The 23,878-nt window shown below is 46.2% G+C and overlaps 2 protein-coding genes across 5 annotated transcripts in view; one reads left to right on the forward strand and one right to left on the reverse strand.

Annotated features, from left to right (window-relative positions):
* PC (pyruvate carboxylase) overlaps positions 1-23,878 on the reverse strand; it is a 2,151,284-nt gene that overhangs the window by 319,137 nt on the left and 1,808,269 nt on the right. The gene's annotated exons all lie outside the window — the stretch shown is intronic.
* The window catches only part of LRFN4 (leucine rich repeat and fibronectin type III domain containing 4), a 41,722-nt gene that overhangs the window by 1,979 nt on the left and 15,865 nt on the right, over positions 1-23,878 (forward strand). For both annotated transcript variants that reach the window (XM_078660830.1, XM_078660831.1), the window contains exon 2: positions 16,711-18,113. In XM_078660830.1, coding sequence (XP_078516956.1) covers positions 16,732-18,113 — 1,382 coding nt within the window. In that variant the 5' untranslated portion in view covers positions 16,711-16,731. The remainder of the gene's footprint in view (positions 1-16,710; positions 18,114-23,878) is intronic.

Here is a 23,878-nt window from a genome sequence, read left to right on the forward strand (position 1 = left end):
GAGAGATTCGGGGGGGGGGGGAGAGAGATTAGGGGGGACGGTGCTTGGTCTTTAACGTTATGTGTCCAGCAAGAGACACTTCATAAGTGACCGCAGCCGCCTGCTCTAAACAGGCCCTCCCGTGAGGGCCACAACCCCACTGCACTGCCAATGCATCGGAGGCAAGCTCGCCTCTCTCCATGCAGCCACAACCCTCTACCTAGCGCTGCGTGGTCGGGCCCAGCCTCGCACCCAGCCAGTGAACCCATTTGAATGCCCGCAGCCTCAAAACACTGAGGCAGCAAGCCCTGACCCACCCCCAGCAGAAGACGAGGGAGTGGGCCGACCTCACGTGCATACACGGCTCACAGTCCACCCACAATCATTGCACAGCTGCACCGATACCCATGCTCACAGTCCACAACTCCCGCACAGCTTCTCAAGTGTGCAAAAATACAAGAAATGCTAATATGTGTGCACACCTCCCATCCACCGCCAACCGTTTCCACAGAAACGGGGCACAGGACGTTTACCCGGCGGATCTTTCTCCCACGCCCGCAGATTCACAACCACCACAACTGCCAATCTCAAGTTCACAACACAAACAAATTGAGAACCAATCTGCACCACGTGTGAAGAACGCCAAAGAGGACATCAACGTTACTCACCCAGGGGCACACAGAAGGTACTCCCTGCCAGACCCCGCAGGTGCTCTTACCTATACCAATCACCAGATGCATCGAAACAGCACACGCGCGGCGGCATGCCGCGGACTCCCTCATGGAGAGGCGGACGAGCCAACAAATTATCAGAGCGAGCCGAGCCGAGCCGAGGGCCCGGCTTGGCTTAGAGCCTATGCACCCGTCCAGCACGTACCACGTTTCCTTACGTAAAACAGAACGTCTCTTCAGAATACTAAAACGTGCATTTCTTTCTCAGGTAGAAGCTTTGACATTACTACTTTACAAGATAGGGCTGCGCAGACAGGTGCTTATTAAAAGTGATTGTTTTTAAACATGAAATTAGAAGCGCTCCTGTCCCGCCCCGGCGACAAGGCCACTAGTTAACTAAGAGACAAGTCAGCTGTAATGCGCCCCGTGTCTGTGACCCCGATTTTTATGGCTGCAGCAACATTAATCTATTAAACACACGGCGTTTTTTGTTCAGCTTGTATTTGGAACTCGCGTATTTGAAGGTGCTTTCCTATGGGGGTAAAGCAGAAAAAGAGGAGGATCGGCAGAAATCAAATATTTGCCTAAGATCACCCAATTTAGCTAAGTGGGGAAGTTACGATTAATCAGTATTTATGTTTCACCTTGTACAAATCAGCCACCAAATGAGTACTCATTTGTCCCTCCTTTTTTACCTCAACTGTCAATGCTTTGCTTTGCTTTTAACGCCTTATGCATCAGGGTAGAGTGAGGAAGGTAGAAGCCACACCAAAGCTCGGCTCGTTTTGGGCTCGAGGTTCCAGGAGGGCCATGAGCAGAGCCAGGCATCTGGCACGAGCCTGGCGTATGCTGCCAGTTGCTCGCACATCCCTTCCCTCAAGCAGGTTCTAATACACACCGACACGCACCCTGCCATATCTCTAAGCTCAGGAAGGTCGCCCTGACAAACAGCCCAATTCTTATCTACAGACAATATGGCTGCACAGGCACACAATATTCTCAGCGGCACGTGCACAGACGGATCCAACGGCCATAAATACTAACATGAATGCTGTCGAGGACTTATTTACAAGCCATTTTCCAGCTGACAGAAAGAATATTCTCGAGCAGTTGGGCGGATATGCCCTGGCTGGGAACCACTGTGAGCACAGGAGGTGGTAATGAAGGGAGAGGGCACGGTTTTTGGAGGGCAGAGGTGGGAACCGTGGAGGAATGAAAAGGAGTGGCGAATATTTTTGCAGCAGGGGGTATCAGCCTGCCTCCTGTCCACTGAGGGTATGGGAGGGGCACTGTGAAAGCCTGGAGTGAAATGACTGGCCCTTGGTTCGATGAGCCCGTATGTCAGTCGGGGAGCCGAGGTATGGGAGCCTGAACAGGGCTTTTCGCCAATCAGTAATCCTGGGCATAGCTGACCCAAAATCCACTCGGCGCCTGTATAACCACAAACTATGGAGGTCCATTGGAGCATCGGGCACCAGTTACTCTAGATCAGAGGCGCAACTAGAGTCAAATTTCGGGGGGGGGGGGGGTTGAAAAAATTTCAGGGGGGGGGCCTGCATCTTTAGGCAATCGGCAGAGTAGAGCTGCAGGGGTTCCTAGAAGGGGTGAAACAACAACAAAGCCCCATTAACATGCACATGGCCTTTTAAAGACCTGTGAAGTGCTCGGGTGCGGCTGTGAGCGGGCCCGGGAAGTGTCTCATCCCGGGCTGCCACACGCGACGGGGGTGGGGGCTGAAGCCCTTTGAGGCCAATGGGTCTTGTGCGCCTGCTCTAGATGGCACCCTAGGGGTGCCAACCTTAGAGGCGTGGGAGCCACTACACTGCAGTAGTAGCCATGAATGCTGAAACATTTGTTTGCATGGCAGTACTGGGCGGCACCACTACGTGAGTGTAATGCAGTGGCCTTGACGATCGAAGGCAATGACTGCTGCAGATAGAGGGCCCAACACTGGGGCTTCATCCAGACCTGCCTCCCCTCCCCCAAACACAACGTGTAAGAGGAGGGAACCAAGTGAGGGGGTGGGGCCTTGAGCCCATTACCTCCCCAGCCATGAGGATGCTTCTGAGGGGGGCGTGGCTATCTGGCAGCCAGTGCCCGTGAGCCACTCTAACAAACCTTCAAAGGCGGCCGCTGATGTCCTGGACACCTGGAGAGGATGCACAGCCCAGATGGACATTAGCAAGGCTCAGCCCTCACAAAATGTGAGTTGGAAATGCCCTCTGCAGGGGTTCCCAACTCACATTGTCTCCATTTTGTGATCTAAACTCCTCACCGGGTTACCAAGTCAAAGGATTGTGTGACACACGATGGCACCGTGTGAGTTGGTAGGTATGCAGAGATCGCGTGACGCACGGACGCACAGTGGCACGCAGAGGAGGCAGAGAAACAAAAGAGAACCTTTATCGTCCTCTGCCTCAGCCAGTGACATTCAATGTGCAGAGGAAAGCTGCACGTGGAGCTCAGAGGTGGGCCCCCTCACTGGTGGGCTGGGTCAGGGTCCAACTACAATGAACACAAAGGACGTTCATTGTCCAGGCTTCACACACAGGGCGTGGAAAAGTAGGGCCCTGTGCTTCTTCCTGATATGGCAAGGGTCTGACTTGCACTATTCTCCTTCCTGGCTACTGAACTGGGCTCCAGTTGTACTGGGAGGAAGAGGCAACACAGAGCAAGCACATAACGCAACATGTGTATTTGTAAAGCGCACGCTCACCCACAAGGGTATCTTGGCGCTGAATAACAGTTGTTTATTGTTACACAAATCAATGGTACTCATTTTATCGGCCTCAGATGGATGGAAGGCTGAGTGGACCTGCCGGGATTTGAACCTGTAACCATGAGGTCAAACACAGTCCCCTGAAGTGGACACATTAGCCCACTGAGCCACCAGACCCACCCTTTCCAGCACATATCCAGGATAAGCGCCCACCTGCTCGTGCAGACACTCAGATTTAGCGGTCTCTCCACCGTGGTGTCCACTGTTGGCCCAGCCCAAAATGTTTGTCTGATTTACCCCTACACCTTATGCCTTAAGTACTCTGGGCTAAAGAACGGCGATGGATTAAACCCAGATCTGTTGACTGGGTGTGAGTGTTTGATTGGTTCAGACGCTCCGTCCATCACCACCCCCTTTTGTACCGTTAAGTACTCTGCCAGCTTTATTGTGAATACTGCTGCTGTCTTGGTCCACTCACACATTTGTTTTTAGTTTCATGTACCGGCTTTGCCTACCCCTTCTGCTGGAGTCTATTTTTAGTGTCCATTCCCCTCTTTGTGGCAGATACTTTGGAGTACTAGTCATGATCTCTTCTCATGAATCGGGCAGGGGTGTCCTTGGAAGGATGGGGGAGGGGGGTGAAGTGGGAGTAAACAAACCTCCACTTACTTATAGGAGACAAAGGACTTCACATAAGATACCCAGATAGAAATACCCTACACCCTCAATACACAACGGACTGACCCGAACCAAGCAGGATCCCAATAATCAGGTGAAGAGGATTGTTGTTAATTGACCCTCTTTGCTCCAAGAGTATCTTCCTAGTCAACAACAGTCTAGGGTTCGGCTGGTGAGCACTATAGTTTGTTTACTGGTGGTGTAGGGGTTCACAGACCCGGAGGAAAGAAGCGGAACCTAGAAACCAACACTAAAAAATGAAAATACTAAGGATGAGACAACAAGGCCCAAAAAGCTTTAGACTTGCACCTTCACCCTCCAACTTTATTCCCTCTTCTAGATAAATTCTGCAGGGTGGTCTTGCATGTTGTATTCATCTGGAGTACTCAGCCCATTTGACGCAATACTTCTTATGAAGCCCCACTAGGCAGTAATCTGCACAGTGATTACACAATATCAGATTTTAGGTCTGGCCAAGAGACACCTTAATACGCATCACTACCCTGATGTAAGAAAACACACATAAAAATATATACATATTCAAGTACACACAAGGGCTTTGGGTGACCTGTCCCAGCCATTGGTCTGGTCAACTGTTATTCATATTGTTGTTCCAGCTACAGAGAATAACTTCATGGGCTATTGGATGAGCTCACTTCCCATACTGGCTCTCTTGTACAGGCAGTGATAACAGGTCCCTGATCATATGTGCACAGCTGCCTAAAAAGTTAACTTCAGTGTCAGGGCTGGTGGTTCAATACTTTACCTTCTCAGTGCTTTTTTTCTTCCATTTTATTAAATTGTTTTAGACACACTTGTCTCTTTAAACTATTTATTCAAATTACATGAATTCAAAGCCAATAGTATCTTTACATTGTGCAAATTTAGCGCTGCGAGGCCTCCGGGTGGTTATGCACTATATAAGTGCCATTTTTCATTTAATTTAATTTCATTTCATTTCATTTCAAATAAGAATCACATTTTTCAATAAAGTGCATTAAAACTCAAAGGGTTTATATATTGGTTCTAAGTACATCTCCCTCCTAGAAAACGGTCTGGGTCCAAACTGGAATGGCATGGCAAGCAAACAAATGATGGATTTAACCCAGATCTGTGACTGGGGGGGATGTTTGATTTGTTCAGCATTCCGTCCACCACCTGTTCTTAATACACATTGCCCTAAGTGTGAAGGGTATGCCCAGATGTGGGTCCTATGTTCCCTATGCTACCAGATTCAAGCTAGCATGGTTGATGAGGGGTGGCACACCAAGACCGGTCCAAGGATGCTTGTTTCTGGTCCAGAGAAGACCTGGCTGTTCGGGCTGGACTGTTCCCATGGGGAGCAGGGTAAAGACTGATTTGCATATGGCTGGATCTAAACTGGAATGGCATTGCAGGCAAAAAAACAATGGATTTAACCCATATCTGTGACTGGGGTTAATGTTGGATTTGTTCAGCATCCCATCCATCGTCTGTTCTGTTTGCATTCCTATGAAACACAGCATGCATTCTATTACAATTGTACATGATGGGTATTCTTTAATTAAAATAAACATGTATAGCAAGTATATACCCACCATGTTTATGCAGAGGTAGGCATGCTTACTTTTTTTGCGGCATAGGTGTACAATAAAAATACAATAACCATTGCATCTATTAGCTTTGCCAGTGCTGGTTTCTGCTGCTTCTACCTTCCTTCAAGCACCGCAACATTCACACCGACTGCCTACATCCATGGATGTGACTGAGCCTGCCATTGCCCAGATAGGCCTTGCCTTGGCATGTTGTAAACAAGTCCCATCCAAGCATGGAACTGAAACACAGCGAAACCAGTTATCTGTCTGGTGCAGAGGTGCAAAGAAAATGACAGGTTGGGCGTTCGTAGCCATGGTAACCAAACTAAGCACCATCATTTTCGACCATCCCTTCATAGGATCAATATCTTAGCTATTGGCCTCCCACTCGCAGTGATTATTAAGGAGCGGCGGTCACGGACGTTTAAAAAAAAAAAAAAAAAGTAATGCCAGTTGTGTGGCTTGGCTCCTTCTGGGGGCTGTCATGGGTAGAAGTATAGGGACAGGAAGGGAAGGAGGAAGTAACAGCGGAGGTATGGAGAACATGAAAGTGAGGAATAGCTCTGCCGCCCTCACTCCCCCAGAACTGACCTTGAACCCAGAGCTTTTATGGCACTGAAAGTGTCTGAGAAGCCATGGGAAGCCAGAGGGATAATTTGGGCAAAATTACCTGTGCCTATCCGATGTGCTCTTGATCACTATAGCCCTTCAATTTCAAAATCTGCCTCATTCCGTAAAGCGTGCCGACGCTGGGTCCCTTCTGGTCTCTAAAGCAGGCCATATGGATAGGAGCACAAAGACGCAACAAGGGGATAACAAAGGCAACGTGCAGGTGACCAGCAAAGAGAATCATGGTAAAATAAGAAAAATTATGGGAAAATTTTAAATGAGAAGGGAGAAAGGAATAATAGGAAAAGAAAACAATTATGGGAAACCGATATGAGGATGAAATAAGCCATAACAGATTAATCAGGAATGGGGTCTACTTAAATAGACCGAAAAAATGCAATGATAGTAAGGAAGCCAGGTATATAAAAATTTAAGTCAGACAAAAAAAGATGGATACCAAGTTTATTTCACTTTTCTCTTATTGATTTTATGTCTTGCTCACACTGCCAGAAAGTGGCATCAGATCACCTCTTTAACAAAAGGGTGGGAGTTAGTTGAGCAAAGACAACAGAGTCCAGCAGACGAAGAACCAGTGAATATTGAACCGATTGCTTGGGAGAAGAGTGCTTCAAGGTCTTTGCTCGACTTTCCAAGAGTGGGCCTGACAGTAAGGACAACGGGGAGAGTTTTCAACACAAAGACACCTTCCTAGAGTAGGGTTCACAACCAAAAATGTTTTACCCAATTGACGGGACAGATTGTTTGCTGATGAACCAATCATGGGCATTAGTAGGGCCCCATAGAGACGAGGAAGAAAGGAAAAGATACTGGATCTCTGGCTTCTTCAACAAAAAGTAGCCAATTGGACCACGTGGCCAACTAGGCTTTGACTTGCCCTTAAAGGAAGGGCTAGGTGTGCTGTGGAGCTACACAATATACTTACTCCCAGCACAGCCAAGACATCCAGCCTTTCGTTCGATACAGGCACCGCTGACACTCAAAACCAAATTCATAATGTTTATCTATGCGCAAGCAGCGATTCAAAAGCTGCTCCAGGGCTTCCAGGAATACATGTTCACATTTCAATCTGTGTCCTTGTCACGAATCGCTGGGACAGATATTAAAACTCAATTTAGATTCTGTTCCTTTTCTGAGGCCCAGAGGGTGAGAGGCGGAGAAGTAGCTGTTACAGAAATGTAAATGCTGAGTCGAGAAAAATAATAAAAACCCAGATCACAAAATAAAGTGGAGCGATTCAGTCGGCCATGTCCTGTAGAACATGGTGTTTAGCATCCCTGCCAAGGGAATGGTAAAGAGCGATGGCTAGGAGCAATTTGGGTCAAGGTAAAAACACGTAGCCAAGCAAAACCCAGATGTGAAACTGGGACATGGTTAAATGTTTGCATTTATTTGGACATTGGAATCAGGAAATAGCTTTTCAACCTTGACAGGTCCTGGCAATTTAAATGCTGTATTCACACGTTTTTAACTATGAAGCAAAGAGCAGAGCATCTCAACATGACCTCTCATTCCCAAACCTTAGACAATGTCACAGATAATATTTCTCCCTCAGGCATGAGCAGTCTTTAACTCTTTCTGCACACAGGGAATCAACATTTCATGTTGTCACCAGAACTTGACAATGTCCCAGACAAAACCTTCTCAGTGGCAGAATTCCAGACGTGGGCTTAAGAATGGGTGCCAAGGACCGTAGACATTATCATCTCATGAGCACAGAGCAGGGCTCGTCCAAAATGGAGAGGTAGGGAAACCTCTTTCAAGGCAACCCAGCTGATGCTGCAATAATCAACCAACTCACATGGAATCCATGTTTTTCTGGGTGACGAAGTGGGGGCCTCAAACGTTTTCTAGATACCAACTTGTCGGAGTAATTCCCTTCATGTTGTTCTTGAATCACTTCTGAGCTATGAGGAGAAAAGCTGAGAGGACGCCGGACCATCAAAGACCAGGATAAAATGGATTTTTGAAACAGTCTCATTAGAAAGACTGCTTATTCCAAATAAACTACTAATCAGCATCAACTCCCCGCCTTAATGTACTCATTTGGCGGCCTGATACAACCATTATTCAGGCCCCTAATGATATTATCAGCAAGGGCAATCTGAAGACACAATTGGCAGGGTCATCATAACCACAAAACTAAAATCAAAGATGGCAGTCGAGCAAGGAAAAACACACCTCCACTAGTGCTGGTGCAACTGAAACAATGAAGTCTAAAGGGTTCGTTATTCTTTTAACGACCATAACCAGTGCAGTTTTTAGTGGTGTACCGTTTATTGACTTAAAAAAAAATAGTGGCTAAAAGCTCTACAAACAGTGTACTCTTTGGGATTTTCAGGCCTAAGGGTAATATACTAACAATTAATAGGGAGTAAAAACGTAGTCCTTATTATTGCTTTATATCTTTACTCATTTCGGCTCTAAAAATGTACCCTCTACAAGTAGATCTAATCTTTAAGGAGCCTACACCATTGGTAATTCTGTATGATGTGGTAAACACCCCAACCAATGAAGCACATACATCTTTTGGCCTTTACCACTGTCCTTTGTTTTATCAAGAATTTATTCATGAAAGGTAGACCGAAATATTCCCATTGCTATGAAAGCACAGTGTTAGCTGCAATGTGAAGAAACCCGCTTGCTTTCGAGTGAACTACCCCAGACCAAACATGTAATATAACAAAAAAAATACCTAACTGGTAACATGTCTTATATTGCCATCTCGGGGTTCTGGTGACATTTACTAACTACTCTGTGTTCGGCCTCATATTTTGTGATGTCACAAAAGAGATATATATATATATATCAAGTTTGCCCCAATGAGAGAGCGCGCACACACAGGCAGTAAACAATGTGGCCCAATAACATTATTCAGAGCAACTATACTAACAAACGCACATTAACCGTTTATTTCAACAGTGCAAATGTCAAATTCCAGCTTATTGCCACAGTACAGTAAATTGACATGGAAAAATACAGCCTCACAGAATGTATGTAAGATTTACTTAACTCAGGGAGACAATTCTAATAGTTACAAGTCTTTACCTTACAGCAGAAATGTAATCTTTTGAAACATAGTTCAAGTTTAAAACCTTTCGTTTTAAATACATGTATCTTTGAGGGTGCACTTATATGTAAGTAGTGCCGTCCATGCTACTTTGGTGCATGGTAATACGACTCAAGTCATGCGTAGCAATGAGACTAGACTATCATTTAACTTGTTGTCGAAGAGTGCGCTTGGAACGCCCGCTGGCTGGCATCAAACGAAAGTGCATCACACTGCATGTATGCACTTTAAACCAGACACAGAACCATCTTATGAGGTGCATGAGACGGTGGCGAGATCTTGATGTGTAACCCATCTGTGATTGACGCTTTCTTTTGGTAAGAAACACGTCGTACCAGGCCTGCCACACTTGCACACTCTGGTTGTACAGCCTCTCGTGCTTTCAGGTCATGGCTTGGTTTTGTTCTCACCATCTTGCTTACGTCCTGGGACCAGCCATCTTTGGTCATCATAGCACCCAAGTGCGTGTATTTTTCTGAATACAGTCGTCTCTCAAGCTGCTACCGATTTTAACAGCATCACTAGTCTGAGGCAACATTAAGGGACTGCAAGCTCAATGGCACCACACAGTCAATGAATGACGTATAATGGGTGCAAATGTTTTTTCTAAAGCCTGAATATTAGGCGTCAGCCTTGGTCTGGCCACTAATACTTTTCACAGAAGCAGGCACTGCCTTCCGAGAGATAAAAGGATTTGCCGACTATCACATGTGTTGTGTCGGTGGCTGGTCAGCATGCTACAGAATTTGACTGGCCTTCTACAGGAAGGAAATAAATGGCCATCCAGTATAAATAGATACAAAAATAATCCAATTTTCCCTACCCAACCCAGTATCACCAAAAATAAGGATTTCACAGTGTTCTCATAAGGAGGTCTAGTTGGAATTTGAGACCGAGTGTGATATCACTAACAGCCCTTTTGATCACGAGGCCTGACCTGCCACCTAAGGTCAGACCAAGCTCCTGCTCACTACTGACTGAAAGCAGACAAAGGGATCTGGACTCAGACATAGTCAACCCAATGTCTTACATTTTCACAATTTCGGCTGTGTTCGCAGCTGCAGCGATTTTACGAACTAAGCATTAAGGACAATTCTACAATTCAAGAGGATCCATTCTTTGGGCATGAACATATAGTATCTGAAACCAGGGATCTAGGTAGGATGTTTTTCAATGGGTTGTAGAAAAGACAAACACCACTTAAAACTACTATGGCGTGAACCTGCAGCCTATTCACCCAATTATGTGTCAGCACATTAGAGGCAACCCTACACTACTTGTAATCTTCAGGCGAAGGACATCTCAGAAGCAGAGAAAAACAGTGTAAATGAAGTCACGATCACTGTTCTTCGCCATGCGATGGGTGTTGAAAGGTCTCTGTGTGACAAATCTATATAGCCTCTCCCAATGGACACATGCATGCTTCATATGATGCTCTAGTCTGCAAAAAAAATCCTCACAGGTGTTAGATCTATATACCTAGACAGGTGGAGACATGGTGAGAGCTCCAGGCTTACTGTCCTGGCTTCATCTACAATCTGCTCTGAATCCAACCCAGTTTTAAAGGGTAACTTACTACTGCCTTTGTGTGCTAATTTAAGTAGTGAAGAGAGAAATACATGGATGTAGTGATGTGTCCAGGCTCACACAATTTGGTTAAGCAGGGAAGCTGGGACGAAAATGTGTTGAACCCACATGGTGGGGACGCTTGTCTGGTGCAATGTAATCACAGCTCAAAATTCCCCCATGGAATTTCCAGACTGGGTGCGCGGGAAGAGAAGCAGTGCACCAAAATAGTTCTCCAGGGGGAAAAACCAACAGGATGGACTGTCTAGCTTATAACAGGAGTACTATAAACCAAACGCGACATGACCTTCTGAAAGATTACATACTTATTTACAATTGGGCCCAGTTTCCCTTCAGCACACCTGAGTAATGGGCCTGTCAGAGGCACACAACAATAAATCTCGAAGAGCAAGGACGGCGGGGATAAGCTGGACAGGAGGTGCCTCCGCCGACAAGCCGACACAGAGATGAATGGAGAGCAGAGGCAAGCGGCAAATGCTGCATCCGCAAACTGACGCTGTGAAATACTGGGGCCAATGCACGCCTCAGCAATAGAGTCTCAACGCAAACATGAACTACTCACTATCTAACGCAAGATCATTTGCAAGAGAAATCAAGTGCCTACAACTGCATTCCCTTCTTCCCTTTTGGGTTGCAACACAAATGAGAAATGCTAAACGTGGTCCTGGAACAATTACTGAGTTATGTTACTCTCATTAGGATGCAGGTCACACTTTTTAGTGCCAGACTACGCTTGGATCAGTGGCTCGCAATATGTGAGCTGCCGTGTTTGCACTCAGCAGCAGCGTCATCAGTCTGCGATATAAGCAAGGGCTCCCACCCCACCAATGCTTCCTCCTCAACCCTGCTGGTCATAGCTACTCACAAGACTCATTAGCTGGTAACAATTTAGGCAAAACGAGATGAATGGATTCCCCAAAATCGTAAGACTCAACGCTGCTCACTTTTTAACCCCATGCTATAAGCACTCGGTCACATCCCTTTGCTAATACTGGAAGAGACATGCAGTACGGAGAAGGTGCAGTCTACCTGTAAGAGTGGTCTAGGTAGCACAACCTTGACCACCGTCTTCCTCTCCTCTCCCTCCCTCCTCCTCTTCCTCCTCAGTCTTGTGAAGCAATAGTTCATCTTGCTCTCCCCCCACAATAGCGGGGTTGAACTGCCTGGCTGCAGAGAACTCGCAGCTCCCAGCTTTTGTGATAGATCACTATTTCTTATTCTTCTGAAACCAACTGCCCACACTTTGCACATGACACTGTGCTGCCAGGCACTGGCCATAACTCACAATAGTTAAATTATCAGAGTGCAATAATGAATTCAGGGGACATAGATGATAAAAAAGTAACAGTTTGAATAAGACATTAATAAAGAAGAATATGGTATATTAAGAAAGGAAGAAGCTATAGCGACAGAAAGAAGAGACGAAGGTTTGTTGAGAGCTAGGGAGCAGCAGCAAAGGACAGAGACCTCCTTGTTAGGCAGTGTGTGATCCATAAATGCAATCAGACACAGAAAGGTGTGATACTAGGACAGGTGAATAGATCAGAGACGGCTACAGGTCATAGCATTGGATTTGGGTACCACACTAGGTATGTTCATGATTGACATTCATGCTATGGCAGGGTTTGTGCAGAGTACTCCTTGAACAAGCATCAATTTCTAATAGATCTTCCCGAAAGTAGCACTGAAAACCGGGCACGGCCAGAGGCTCTGCCCTGTAGCAAGTTATGTTACTTTTGAAGTATATCATTCCAAAACCAATAACCACCTCGAAAAATAAGTCATGGGGCATTTTATTTACACTCAGATCACTTGCTAACTTACATTCTAATAGAGCCTAACAATTCAGTGAAAAAGCCACTGTTGAAAGACCCCCCCCAAAAAAAATCACCATAACGCCCCAAACACTACTCCTGATATCACCGATAGCATGACAAATGAGAAGTCTGTGTGCTGTATTCCTCTAGAAGTGCCACACTGTCACAGACCGTGCCATGCAGCTTACTGCTCTTCCGTGTAGCAGATGCCAGGCATGGCTGAAGACCACATTCTGGTTTGCTGGGTGAACGGCTGCAGGTTGTGCGTGAGGTAGAACTACATATACCAGACATCTTACTGGGGAGGATTTAAACAAAGGGTGCTCAGCACAAACTACATCACATTTAAATAAGGAGATGCATAAATAGACACGGCGATGGAGAGAGTGATCAAGTCAGAAGATCATTGGAGGATAAAAATTAAGTAGTTGAATTTGGAGAACCGGGAGGGCAGGAGTAAGACCCACCTGAACGTGGCCCACCGCCCATTCTCTACGAGGTAATACCAGACATGCCAACCCTCCCGATTCAGGCGTGAGACTACCGATTTGAAGGCTAGTCTCCCGCCTCCTGATACCTACAAGCAAAAACCAGATTCTTCGGGGGTTTCAGCTGACAGGGCTTGGTATTGTGTAAAGTGCTAATTCTTTCAGCAAAGACTGGCGATGCAGGGGCTCTCGAAGGGGTGAAAAACCAACAAAGCGTCATTAACAAGGGAATCGTCTTTTAAAGACCTGCGAAGTACTTTGGGGGGGGGGGAGCTGTTTCAGTCCGGGCTGCCACAAGGGGGTGGGGGGTGCATGCACTGCCAACAACCTGCCAGGCCAGTGCCCAACACTTGCATCCCCCTCTCTGCCTGCCATTATGCTCCATGCTTCTGAAAAGTAAGAAAAAACGTGCATTTGAGTTTCAAATGTCCGATCCTACAGCAACACACTTCCAAAGCCCATACATGCCAGTAACCCGATTCAAAGCCCCATTCTCCCGATTTTTTTCTTTTTTAATCTCCCACTTTGCTCTCCTGAAATGTTGGCATGTATGTAATACAAAAGTGTGTGGAGCGAGCAGAAGGACTATCACAAGTCCCTTTCCTTTTTCTTTTCATTAAAGTATGCACTCCCTTTCATCTGAGGGAGCTACGTTGAAAGCGCCGAGGCGGGCAGCAGAACAAAAAGCGCGGGAAAGCTAAGGTCATTAGAGCCGGTCAATGCTTCCCGGCTGAAACACGCCGAGGAATAGACCATACATGCCAACAGACCCGATTCAGGCGGGAGACTACCGATTTTAAAAGCCAAAAATGGCTTTATTTTAGCAGTCTCCCGCCTGAAATTGCATTTTCTACAACAGAAGTCAATGGGGAATTTTCATTCTCCCGATTTTTTCTTTTAAATCTCCCACTTCCTGGTCCTGAAATGTTGGCATGTATGATAGACTGTTTCAACAGCTTGCCTATACGCGTTAAATGATGTCCCTTGGACAATGCTGCTCCTTGTCTTTATTACAAATTTCAGTCGCAACCCCACCCCTTTCCCCGGTTACAATGAGCCGCCATTTCGCGCGTCCGCAGAGGCTCTGAGCTCGAGCCGGGCCGCTATCGGATTTCGATACCTTCCCAGCGCTTGCATCGAGGTCGATAACCATTTCCACTCGAAACACCGAGCTGCGTGAGGTACTTCTTCCAAGTCCCGTTGGGCCAGCGACAGTTGGACTCGTGCGACGGGTGAACATGGTGGAGAAGCAGTGGCAACGCCAAGGATTGGCTCCTTTCTTTTCATATGATAGAACACTGTTTAAATCATGTGATTATTGTGGGGTGACAGACAGGTAGGGCTGCACTCTGGACAGCGCCATTCATTTATGTTGTTTATTATTAGATTGGCAGGAAAACCAGCTCTCCCCGTAGCTAAACAGAAAACAGGGGAAACGCTTCTTCTGTTTTATAGAACATTACATTTTTTTTGAGCGAAAACTGCACAGAATCGCCTGTTAATTTTGTGTTGGAAGCTTAGTTTTTGCCTTGTTTCCTGGATTGTTTACGTTTTGGTGCACGTCTAAACTGCACACAACACCTAAGCAATTAGCAGGTAGGCCACACAGTTGCATAACATAAAATAATACAATGAGGGTCCCTGGAGTATCCCATATCTCAGACATTCATTGGACTTGGGCAACATGGGGCCCCTCTGAAGAATTTCAGACGCCTGGGCAAGTGCTTGCGTTGCACCCCTGAGCCCACCTTCATAAGTCAGAACTCGCACTGTTCCAAGCCTTAAAAACAATAATATAAAGCTAAGTTCCATCCCTCACTTCTATTCACTCCTATCTCAAGCACACACTGGCATCAAGCAGCACCACAACACTTCCTCAGTAGGCCACATCACCAACCAATACCCTTCCAGGGGTTCACCTATGGCTCAGCACTTCAGCACCTCTTCGGGGTATGAAGTGCTATACAGAAGAGACTAGAATAGAATGAAGGATAAGCACAGAATTCAGTCAATCTGTGGAAAATGTCACTTTTCACCCCATACTCAAAGAGGACGCTGTAGAAATCATTGTAATAATCTAACTATATAATAAAAGTTATAGAAGAGGTGTAAATCTACACCATGACTCCGAATGAACTGTGCAACAGTGCCCAAGGTTTCATATGAATAACAAAGACAGGCTGCCACCTGTTAACCATAATCCCCATCCCCAATGGATCGCCTGGACGGGCCCAATTACAAAACCTTTCTGCAGTGGAATTTGAAAAATAGAGCTGGAAAATTCTATAATAAAGTTCACATGGTACCCGATGCACTAACCACTTACCATCTTTAGCCCCAAAGACCATTCATATTCATGTCTACCGAGGTTAGGGCACAGTAAGGCTCCCCTGTTTTCGCATAGTTTACCCATAGATCCTAAGCATGCAACCCTCTCAGAGCGGTACCTTGATCAAGGTGGGAAAACCCTCAAATGGCAGGGTGGATAGAGGGTTTGGGTTGAGGGGTTGTGTGTACTGAACAAGGTGGGGTCCTCTATACTACTGCGCATTACTGCGGGTGGATTTGTTGATGCGGTTTACTCAGCCTACATTGAAAGTATTTGGTGTTGATCCTGTTTACAACTTGACAGTGCTTCTGTATCCCACCTCAAGGTCTGGTTCTGGATGACAGTCATCAAACCTCTAAAATCACTCCAACCTCAAAATTAGCATTCCTATAGCCTCAAAGGATGAACAAATCAACAAGTATCTTTTAAGCGAGCTGGGTGGGAAATGAAAGTGGGAATGTAGAAACCATGGGCACTACTATGATGTACTGACATTTGACCATTAGCAATCTGCATACCATATAATACAAGGAGACACATTCGATAGTTAGGCAGGCCTCGCAATAGAACCTACACACAACCCTCCATGTTACATTCGGACTTGAAGGGCACGAGGGCAGGTATATCCCTCTTTCTGCATGCCTTAATGTTACAGGTATCTAGGCCTAATATCTCTGAATAAGAGAAAGCAGCCACTGAACTATGCCAAATGTGGGAACCAGACCACCAACTTAACCTTGCCTGATTTGCCCATTAGACCATATTTTTTCAAGACAGACTTTTTTGTGCCCACTGACTAAGATTTGAGGTTTAACCTGCGGGCTTCAGGGATCTAAAATCACATAGTACACGTTCTCGATATGTTTAGGTAGTATACTAAACATATTTGACACAAAACTAAAGCGCTATAAAATGCAGCCAGCAGGCGTCACCCGGATACTTCCAATCATAAAGGAGTTCAAATACTGATTCAGTCACCCTGGAGTAACAAAATGAAATGGTTTGAAAAATTGGATGGCTTGCTTCATTGCTCTCATTATTGCTGCAACTGCAGTATAAACTTGAATTTGTGGCAACTATGCTCATGTTTGATTGAAAGAGCCATTCTGTAGGGATGACACCTATTTTTTATTAGCTTCCATAACTAAACATTTTGTCTTATTTCTTTCAGGGTGTCCCCAACTGATCTACAATGGAAAGGCTGTTCCTGGGTGTCCTGCTGGTAGGAAGCGTGGCAACTCTGGGAGAAGCCTGCCCCTTTCATTGTACCTGTCAAAATCTGTCTGAATCCCTCAGCACCCTCTGTGCCAACAAGGGGCTGCTCTACATTCCTCCAAACATTGACCGCCGGACTGTTGAGCTACGCCTAGCAGACAACTTTATTCGTGTGGTCAACCAAGATGATTTCCTCAATATGAGTGGTCTGGTGGATCTGACACTGTCGCGCAACACCATTGACAACATCCTACCCTTTGCCTTTGGCGACCTGGAGAGTCTGCGCTCGCTGCACCTTGACAGCAACAGACTCACAGAAATCCACGAGGAGGACCTGCGTGGCATGCTCAACCTCCAGCACCTCATCATTAACAATAACCAGCTCATTAGCATCTCTGTGGCAGCCTTTGACGACTTCCTAATGAGTCTGGAAGATTTGGACTTGTCCTACAACAACCTGATCAGCGTCCCCTGGGAGGCAATTCAGAACATGGTCAGCCTCCACACCCTCAACTTGGACCACAACCTCATTGACTATGTCATGGAGGGGACGTTTGCCGAGCTCTACAAATTGTCCAGGTTGGACATGACATCTAATCGGCTATTCACACTACCTCCAGACCCACTTTTTGCCCGTTCCCAGACTGGTGTGATCAGCCCCACCCCTTACATGTCCACCGTGGTGCTCAATTTTGGGGGCAACCCCTTCCACTGCAACTGTGAGCTTCTCTGGCTGCGGCGGCTGGTGCGTGAGGATGATATGGAGACATGTGCTTCTCCTGCCCAGCTGGCTGCACGCTATTTTTGGTCTATCCCTGAAGAGGAATTCACTTGTGAGCCACCACTCATTACCAGGCACACACACAAGCTCTGGATCCTAGAAGGTCAAAGAGCAACACTTAAATGCAGAGCGATAGGGGACCCAGAGCCAATGATCCACTGGGTGACACCTGATGACAAAATCATGTCCAACTCATCGCGCACTGTTTCTTATCGGAATGGCACTTTGGATATCTTGGTAACCACTATAAGGGATGATGGGACGTACACATGCATAGCCATGAATGCTGCTGGGGAGTCCACAGCGCTTGTAGATTTAAAAATTATTCCCTTGCCACATCGGAGCAATGGGACAGTGAATGTGGTGCAACAGGACCCAGGCTCGTCGGACATCACCACATCAGCAAAGACTATGATGAACATGACTGATGAAAACCGTACACAGGAGAAGGCAGTCACAGTACTGGATGTGTCAGCTACCACAGCACTAGTTAGGTGGATTATGAACAAGTCGTCCTACGTCGTATGGATGTATCAGGTTCAGTACAACTGCACGGAGGATGACACCTTGGTCTACAGGTAAGGAACGTGACTATGCAAATTGCTGGATGTGTTTACTTGCTAGCCCGCAACTAAATAGAGTAGCTTACGGTTAACAATGAAAAAAGAACTATGGCTTTTATGTTCAAGTTGTCAATTGACATCTCGGCAAATCAAACTTCACAGTTTGAAATACCATCTAGGGAAGTGGTTCTTAACCTTTTGACGACCTCCGATTAATCATTACGGGAATGATTAAATATTTTATTTAATTAACAAATATCCAAATTTTGATTCGAATAGGAGGTTGGATATTTTCTAAACTCAATTGAGGCCACCTATCATCCATATCTAATTCTGTTTGACACGCTTCTCCCACAAATCAATCTGTGGATACCAACTCAATTTTTTTGCCACCAATTTCAAATTCCTTTACATTTATAGAACATTTAAACATTTTCAATTTTAAATTTGATCTTTAGAGACACTTTATTTACCTGTTAATGTTATTTAATTTTCTAAGCGTTCACGGACCCCCTGAGTAGGCATCGCTGACCCCAGGGGGTCCCGGACCACAGGCTAAGAACCACTGATCAAATCCATTATTTCACTCTGTACTTACGAGCGGGTAAGAAGGATTCCAATGGAAGGCTTAAAGAGTTCACAAACACGTTGATGAATCACCAAACATGTGATCAGGGTGGTGTTAAACTGCACTCGATATTTCTGGAGAGAATGTGTGATATTTTAATTTGATTTTGAGGTTGACAATTACCTTTACCCAAACTGACGCAGGCACTTTCTAAGATACTGATAGCGTACCTAGTTTTAAGTCGACACTGACGATGCCTCTTTTTACTTGTAGTGAAAATCCAACACCTTTCGACCCCTTGACAATACAAGGCATGCAGTCCACATGGCCACTATGCAATGGAACAGTAAAACAACTCACTTCCTCTGAATAGTGGCATTTGTTCTTCTGCGGTGCCATTGTAATCTCATTCCTCCTTTAAAGAGATACCTGATGTTGTAGTGACAGCACACCCTCTCACCCCATACACTTGCTATAAAGTACCCTCTTCTGGGTTGATGCACAGAGCCTACAAATCAAGATACCTTCTTCCTTCCCTGCCATATTAATAGTTGGCCATTGTTTTGCCTGTAGATTCTCCCTCTCACATACGAGCTTTAACAGTTTTTAAATCTATTCCAGTAAAAAGCGGAATTAAGAAAAGAACTCATGTCCAAAAACTGGTAGTTGATATTTATTTGAAGTTCCGTAAATCCTGCTGGCACACATCAAATTACAAGTAGGTGGAAGTACAATAAGAAAACAACATTGAAGCAAACACTCTAAATGATCTACTCATTTGTACCCAGGAAGATGGAAACCTGGGTCTTACCACAATGAAATAGATTTTCCAAACCAGGTGACAAGGCCGTAGGGAGTGATAGTGCGATGTTGTGGCGTCCAGGTGTCAAGCAGTGGAACCACCAAAAAAATTAACCTAACAAACCAATTAAAGCCCGACAAGGCTCTGCCCTTTGGTTTGTGTTTAGTTCTGGACAATGCTTCAGGGTTGTTCTGCCTGGATCAGTAGGCCACACGTAAAATATTGTGGACAGTTCTTGAGAAATCCTTAGTTGTGTTTTAACTGATTCTGGACGTTAGATCTCCAGAAGAACATAGATTAGAGACCATCCCAAAGGAGTGCTTACATCTGTATAGTCGGGAAAAGAAAAAGGAAAGCGGGATACAGATATGCAGCTTATGAAGCATTACGTTTGCCACTAAAGTAATTTCCTTACACTGACACAGATATTACTGCTGGACCAGGTTAACATTCTTGCATTGTGCGTACAGGTAGGTCTTCATAGCATATATGCCACCATTTAAATATGAATCAGGAGAATATTCCAAAGAATATGACCTGAAAATAGTCAAGGAGGCACATATTTCTGAATCTGGGACGCCAAACAGCCTATGTGAATCCAACTGTAGGGTACTTCAGGGCTGTTAGGAGACATTTCTTCTGGATGAGGACCGATTCTAGCTTGAGGACATCGCAAGCACCACCAAGCACAATGATTCAAAGTTGTTTTCTTTCATTAGAGAAAAACAATTGAGAAATATGAAAAATGGTAAGACATAGGGCCAATTCCTATAATTATGTTATGACTGTGCCTCTGCATCCGGGGGGCGCTGTAAACAATATATTGGGAATGGCTAAATCCCCGGACAGCATTTTATGCACACTCACTCTGGGACAGTAGCTATCTATGCCCATGCAGCTTGTTATCAATGATGGAAAGCTGGCAAATAGTTGCCAACTTATTTTAGTATTTCATTCTATTTTACTCATAGTTTAGGTTGTGGGAACATTGAGAGATCCGAGCTCATAGATGTGAGTGTGCCTAGTGATGGCATGGGCCCATATATTAAGCGGTTCAGGTGTTGGCTAATCAAAATACTAAAGCTTGCCCACCACCAAGATCTCCATTTTTTAAGGATTTTACTTCACATACATCAGTCTAATCCAGGTGTTAATTTCAGTAGACAATATGAAAATCAGGCACTGATTTGAGAAAACAAGACAGACAATACAGAAGAAGGGTATCATCAGATTATTTCAATACTAAGAGTTAATTAATGTTCCTCAGGGTGAGGAGGAAGGCAGGTATTTCAAACAAAGGCAACAAGATTGAACCTTATGTGGCAACACAAGTAGATTTCGAGGGTGTAACCAGCAAGGGATTAGCACAACCTGGAACCGGTCAGATAGAAAGGATCTGAACCAATCTAAATAAAGACCCCCAAAAAATGACATTTCGGAGTCAATAAATGGTGCGATAAGGTCAAATGATTAAAGTCGCCAACAGAGCAAATATTAGGCAGGTTACTCCATTGCCATCAACTAATGTCCACAGAAGTTAATAATAACTGACTCAATATCATCATGAACATCTTTTTTCGATTGTAAAAACAATCGTAAAAGAACATAAGACCATACATGCATCCATATATCATTAAAAAGTTTAAAATAGAAACATTAAAATACAAGTAACAAATCAAGCTCTAAAGCCACATCAAATTTAATCCGACCTGGTGCGCCTGGATCTTACAGCAGCACCAACTAAACTTAACGCTAAAAGGACGTGCACATTGGGCAATAGCTGCAGATATACAAGCACCGGGTGGGCTTGGGCAAAATTCATAGCTTTCAGAATTGGACAAAGAAAACACTTCCTGGGATACTAAAATATTTACACAACAATACAAAATGAAAGGTATCCTGTGTAGACACATTGTCGCAGCCACAGGGCCCTATAGAGCCTGAGCTGGCTGAGCCACTTGGGAAGCAAGAAGGTGATGTAACAAATTAAACTTCAATCGTATCATCACAAATCTGTTCCATCAGTTGGATAAGGGGGAAAGATATGGCTCCATGCCCTGTACGCATTTTAATATTAAGATGACCCCGGACCATAGGTTTCCCAAGATCTAGCTGGTTACGGTGCATAGAGGCACATTCAAAGAACAAATCTATTAACCTTTTCTTCTCCCCCAGGCACAGGGACTGATGGTTATAAAACAAATCCGCCCTGCCAAGACTAGTCAGAGAGGCCTTCGCATACGTTATCCAAGGGATTTTGAGCATGTGGTGGAGGGATAAACAATCCGCCACGGTCAGCCTGTTAAGCTGTAAGCCTTCCCCAGTTCAGATCTTAACCCAACAAACCAGGGGCCTAAGAGGCATCAGATCACTAATATATCTAAGGCCCAGCTCCTCATGAACCAAGAACGCCGGAGTACTTTGTGGAACCCGAAGAGTACTAAATGAAGCGAATCAGACTGGGCAACTGTGTACTTTCTTATAGATATAAATTAACACACTAGTCCGTGATCGGCCTGCCTGGCCAGAAAACATTTTAGGCCTCAGAATGTATATTATTCTCGTCTGCCCATGACAAGAGCCTGTTTAACAAAATCCTCACCAATACTTTTACAGGAGCATCTCAATCAATCAATCAATCAGGAATTTGTATAGCGCGCTACTCACCCAGAGGGTCTCTAGGCGCTTGGGGGAGGGGGGTCCGCTACTGCTCGAATAGCCAGGTCTCGAGTTGCTTCCTGAAGGAGAGGTGGTCTTGGGTCAGGCAGAGGTGGATGGGGAGGGAGTTCCAAGTCTTGGCCGCCAGGTAGGAGAAGGATCTTCCTCCCATGGTGGATCTTCGAATGCGTGGCACGGCGGCGGGGGCGTGGCTGGTCGATCGTAGCTGGCGGGTGGGCGTGTAGAAGGTCAGGCGGTTGTTGAGGTATCTGGGGCCCAGGTCGTGGAGTGCCTTGTGTGTGTGGGTGAGGAGTCGGAACGTGATTCTCTTGCTGACGGGGAGCCAGTGGAGGTCTCTCAGGTGTCCGGAGATGTGGCTGTGTCGGGGGATGTTCAAGATGAGTCGTGCAGAGGCGTTCTGGATGCGTTGGAGTCTTTTCTGGAGTTTGGCTGTGGTTCCAGTGTAGAGGGTGTTTCCGTAGTCCAGTCGGCTGGTGACGAGTGCCTGTGTGACCGTCTTCCTGGTTTCGGTGGGGAGCCAACGGAATATCTTTCGGAGCATGCGTAGGATGTTGAAGCATGACGATGAGACGGCGTTGACTTGTCTGGTCATCGAGAGGGAGGAGTCCAGGATGAAGCCAAGGTTGCGTGCGTGGTCCGTTGGTTTGGGTGCGCTGCCCAGGGCGGGGGGCCACCAGGAGTCGTCCCAGGCGGAAGGTGATGATCCAAGGATGAGGACTTCCGTCTTGTCTGAGTTCAGTTTCAGGCGGCTGTTCATCATCCATTCTGCTACTTCTTTCATCCCTTCGTGTAGGTTGGTTCTGGCGGTGGCTGGGTCTTTGGTGAGGGAGAGGATCAGCTGGGTGTCGTCGGCGTAGGAGATGATATTGAGGTTGTGTTGGCTGCGAGGGGGCTCATGTAGACGTTGAAGAGGGTGGGGCTGAGTGATGATCCTTGTGGTACGCCGCAGATGACTTCGGTGGCCTTGGATCTGTACGGGGGGAGGCGGACTCTCTGGGTTCTTCCGGTGAGGAACGATATGATCCACTCCAGTGCCTTCTCTTGGATTCCGATGTTTCTGAGGCGCTGCACTAGGGTGCGATGGCAGACCGTATTGAATGCTGCGGAGAGGTCCAGGAGGATGAGGGCCGCTGTTTCCCTGTGTCGGTGGCTGCGATGAGGGCGGTCTCGGTGCTGTGGTTGGCGCGGAAGCCGGACTGCGAGTGGTCGAGGGATCCGTTCGTCTCGAGGAAGGCGGCAAGCTGTCTGTTGACGGTCTTCTCGATGACTTTGGCAGGGAAGAGGAGGAGCGAGTAGTTCTTGAGGTCGGCGGGGTCTGCTGATGGTTTCTTCAGGAGGGCGCTGAATTCGGCATGCTTCCAGCCCTCTGGGAAGGAGGTGGTGCTGAAGGAGCAGTTGTTGATGTCCCGGAGTTGGGGTGCGATGACGGAGTCGGCCCTGTTGAAGATGTGGTGTGGGCAGGGGTCGGTTGGAGATCCGGAGTGGATGGTGTTCATCGTGTGGATGGTGTCTTCGGTGCTGACCGGGGTCCAGTCGCGGAGGGTGGTCGTGGGGGGTGTCGGTTCGGTGGTTGGGTGCGTGGTCTGTGCGCCGAAGCGGTTGTGTATGTCGGGGATCTTGCTGTGGAAGAACGAGGCGAGTGAGTCGCAGAGGTCTTGAGAGGGAGTGATGTTGTTGTTTCCGGCGCTGGGGTTGGAGAGCTCTTTGACGATGCTGAAGAGTTCCTTGCTG

This window comes from Lissotriton helveticus, chromosome 9 (genome assembly GCF_964261635.1).
Source record: "Lissotriton helveticus chromosome 9, aLisHel1.1, whole genome shotgun sequence".
In the NCBI taxonomy this organism is placed as follows: Eukaryota; Metazoa; Chordata; class Amphibia; order Caudata; family Salamandridae; genus Lissotriton; species Lissotriton helveticus.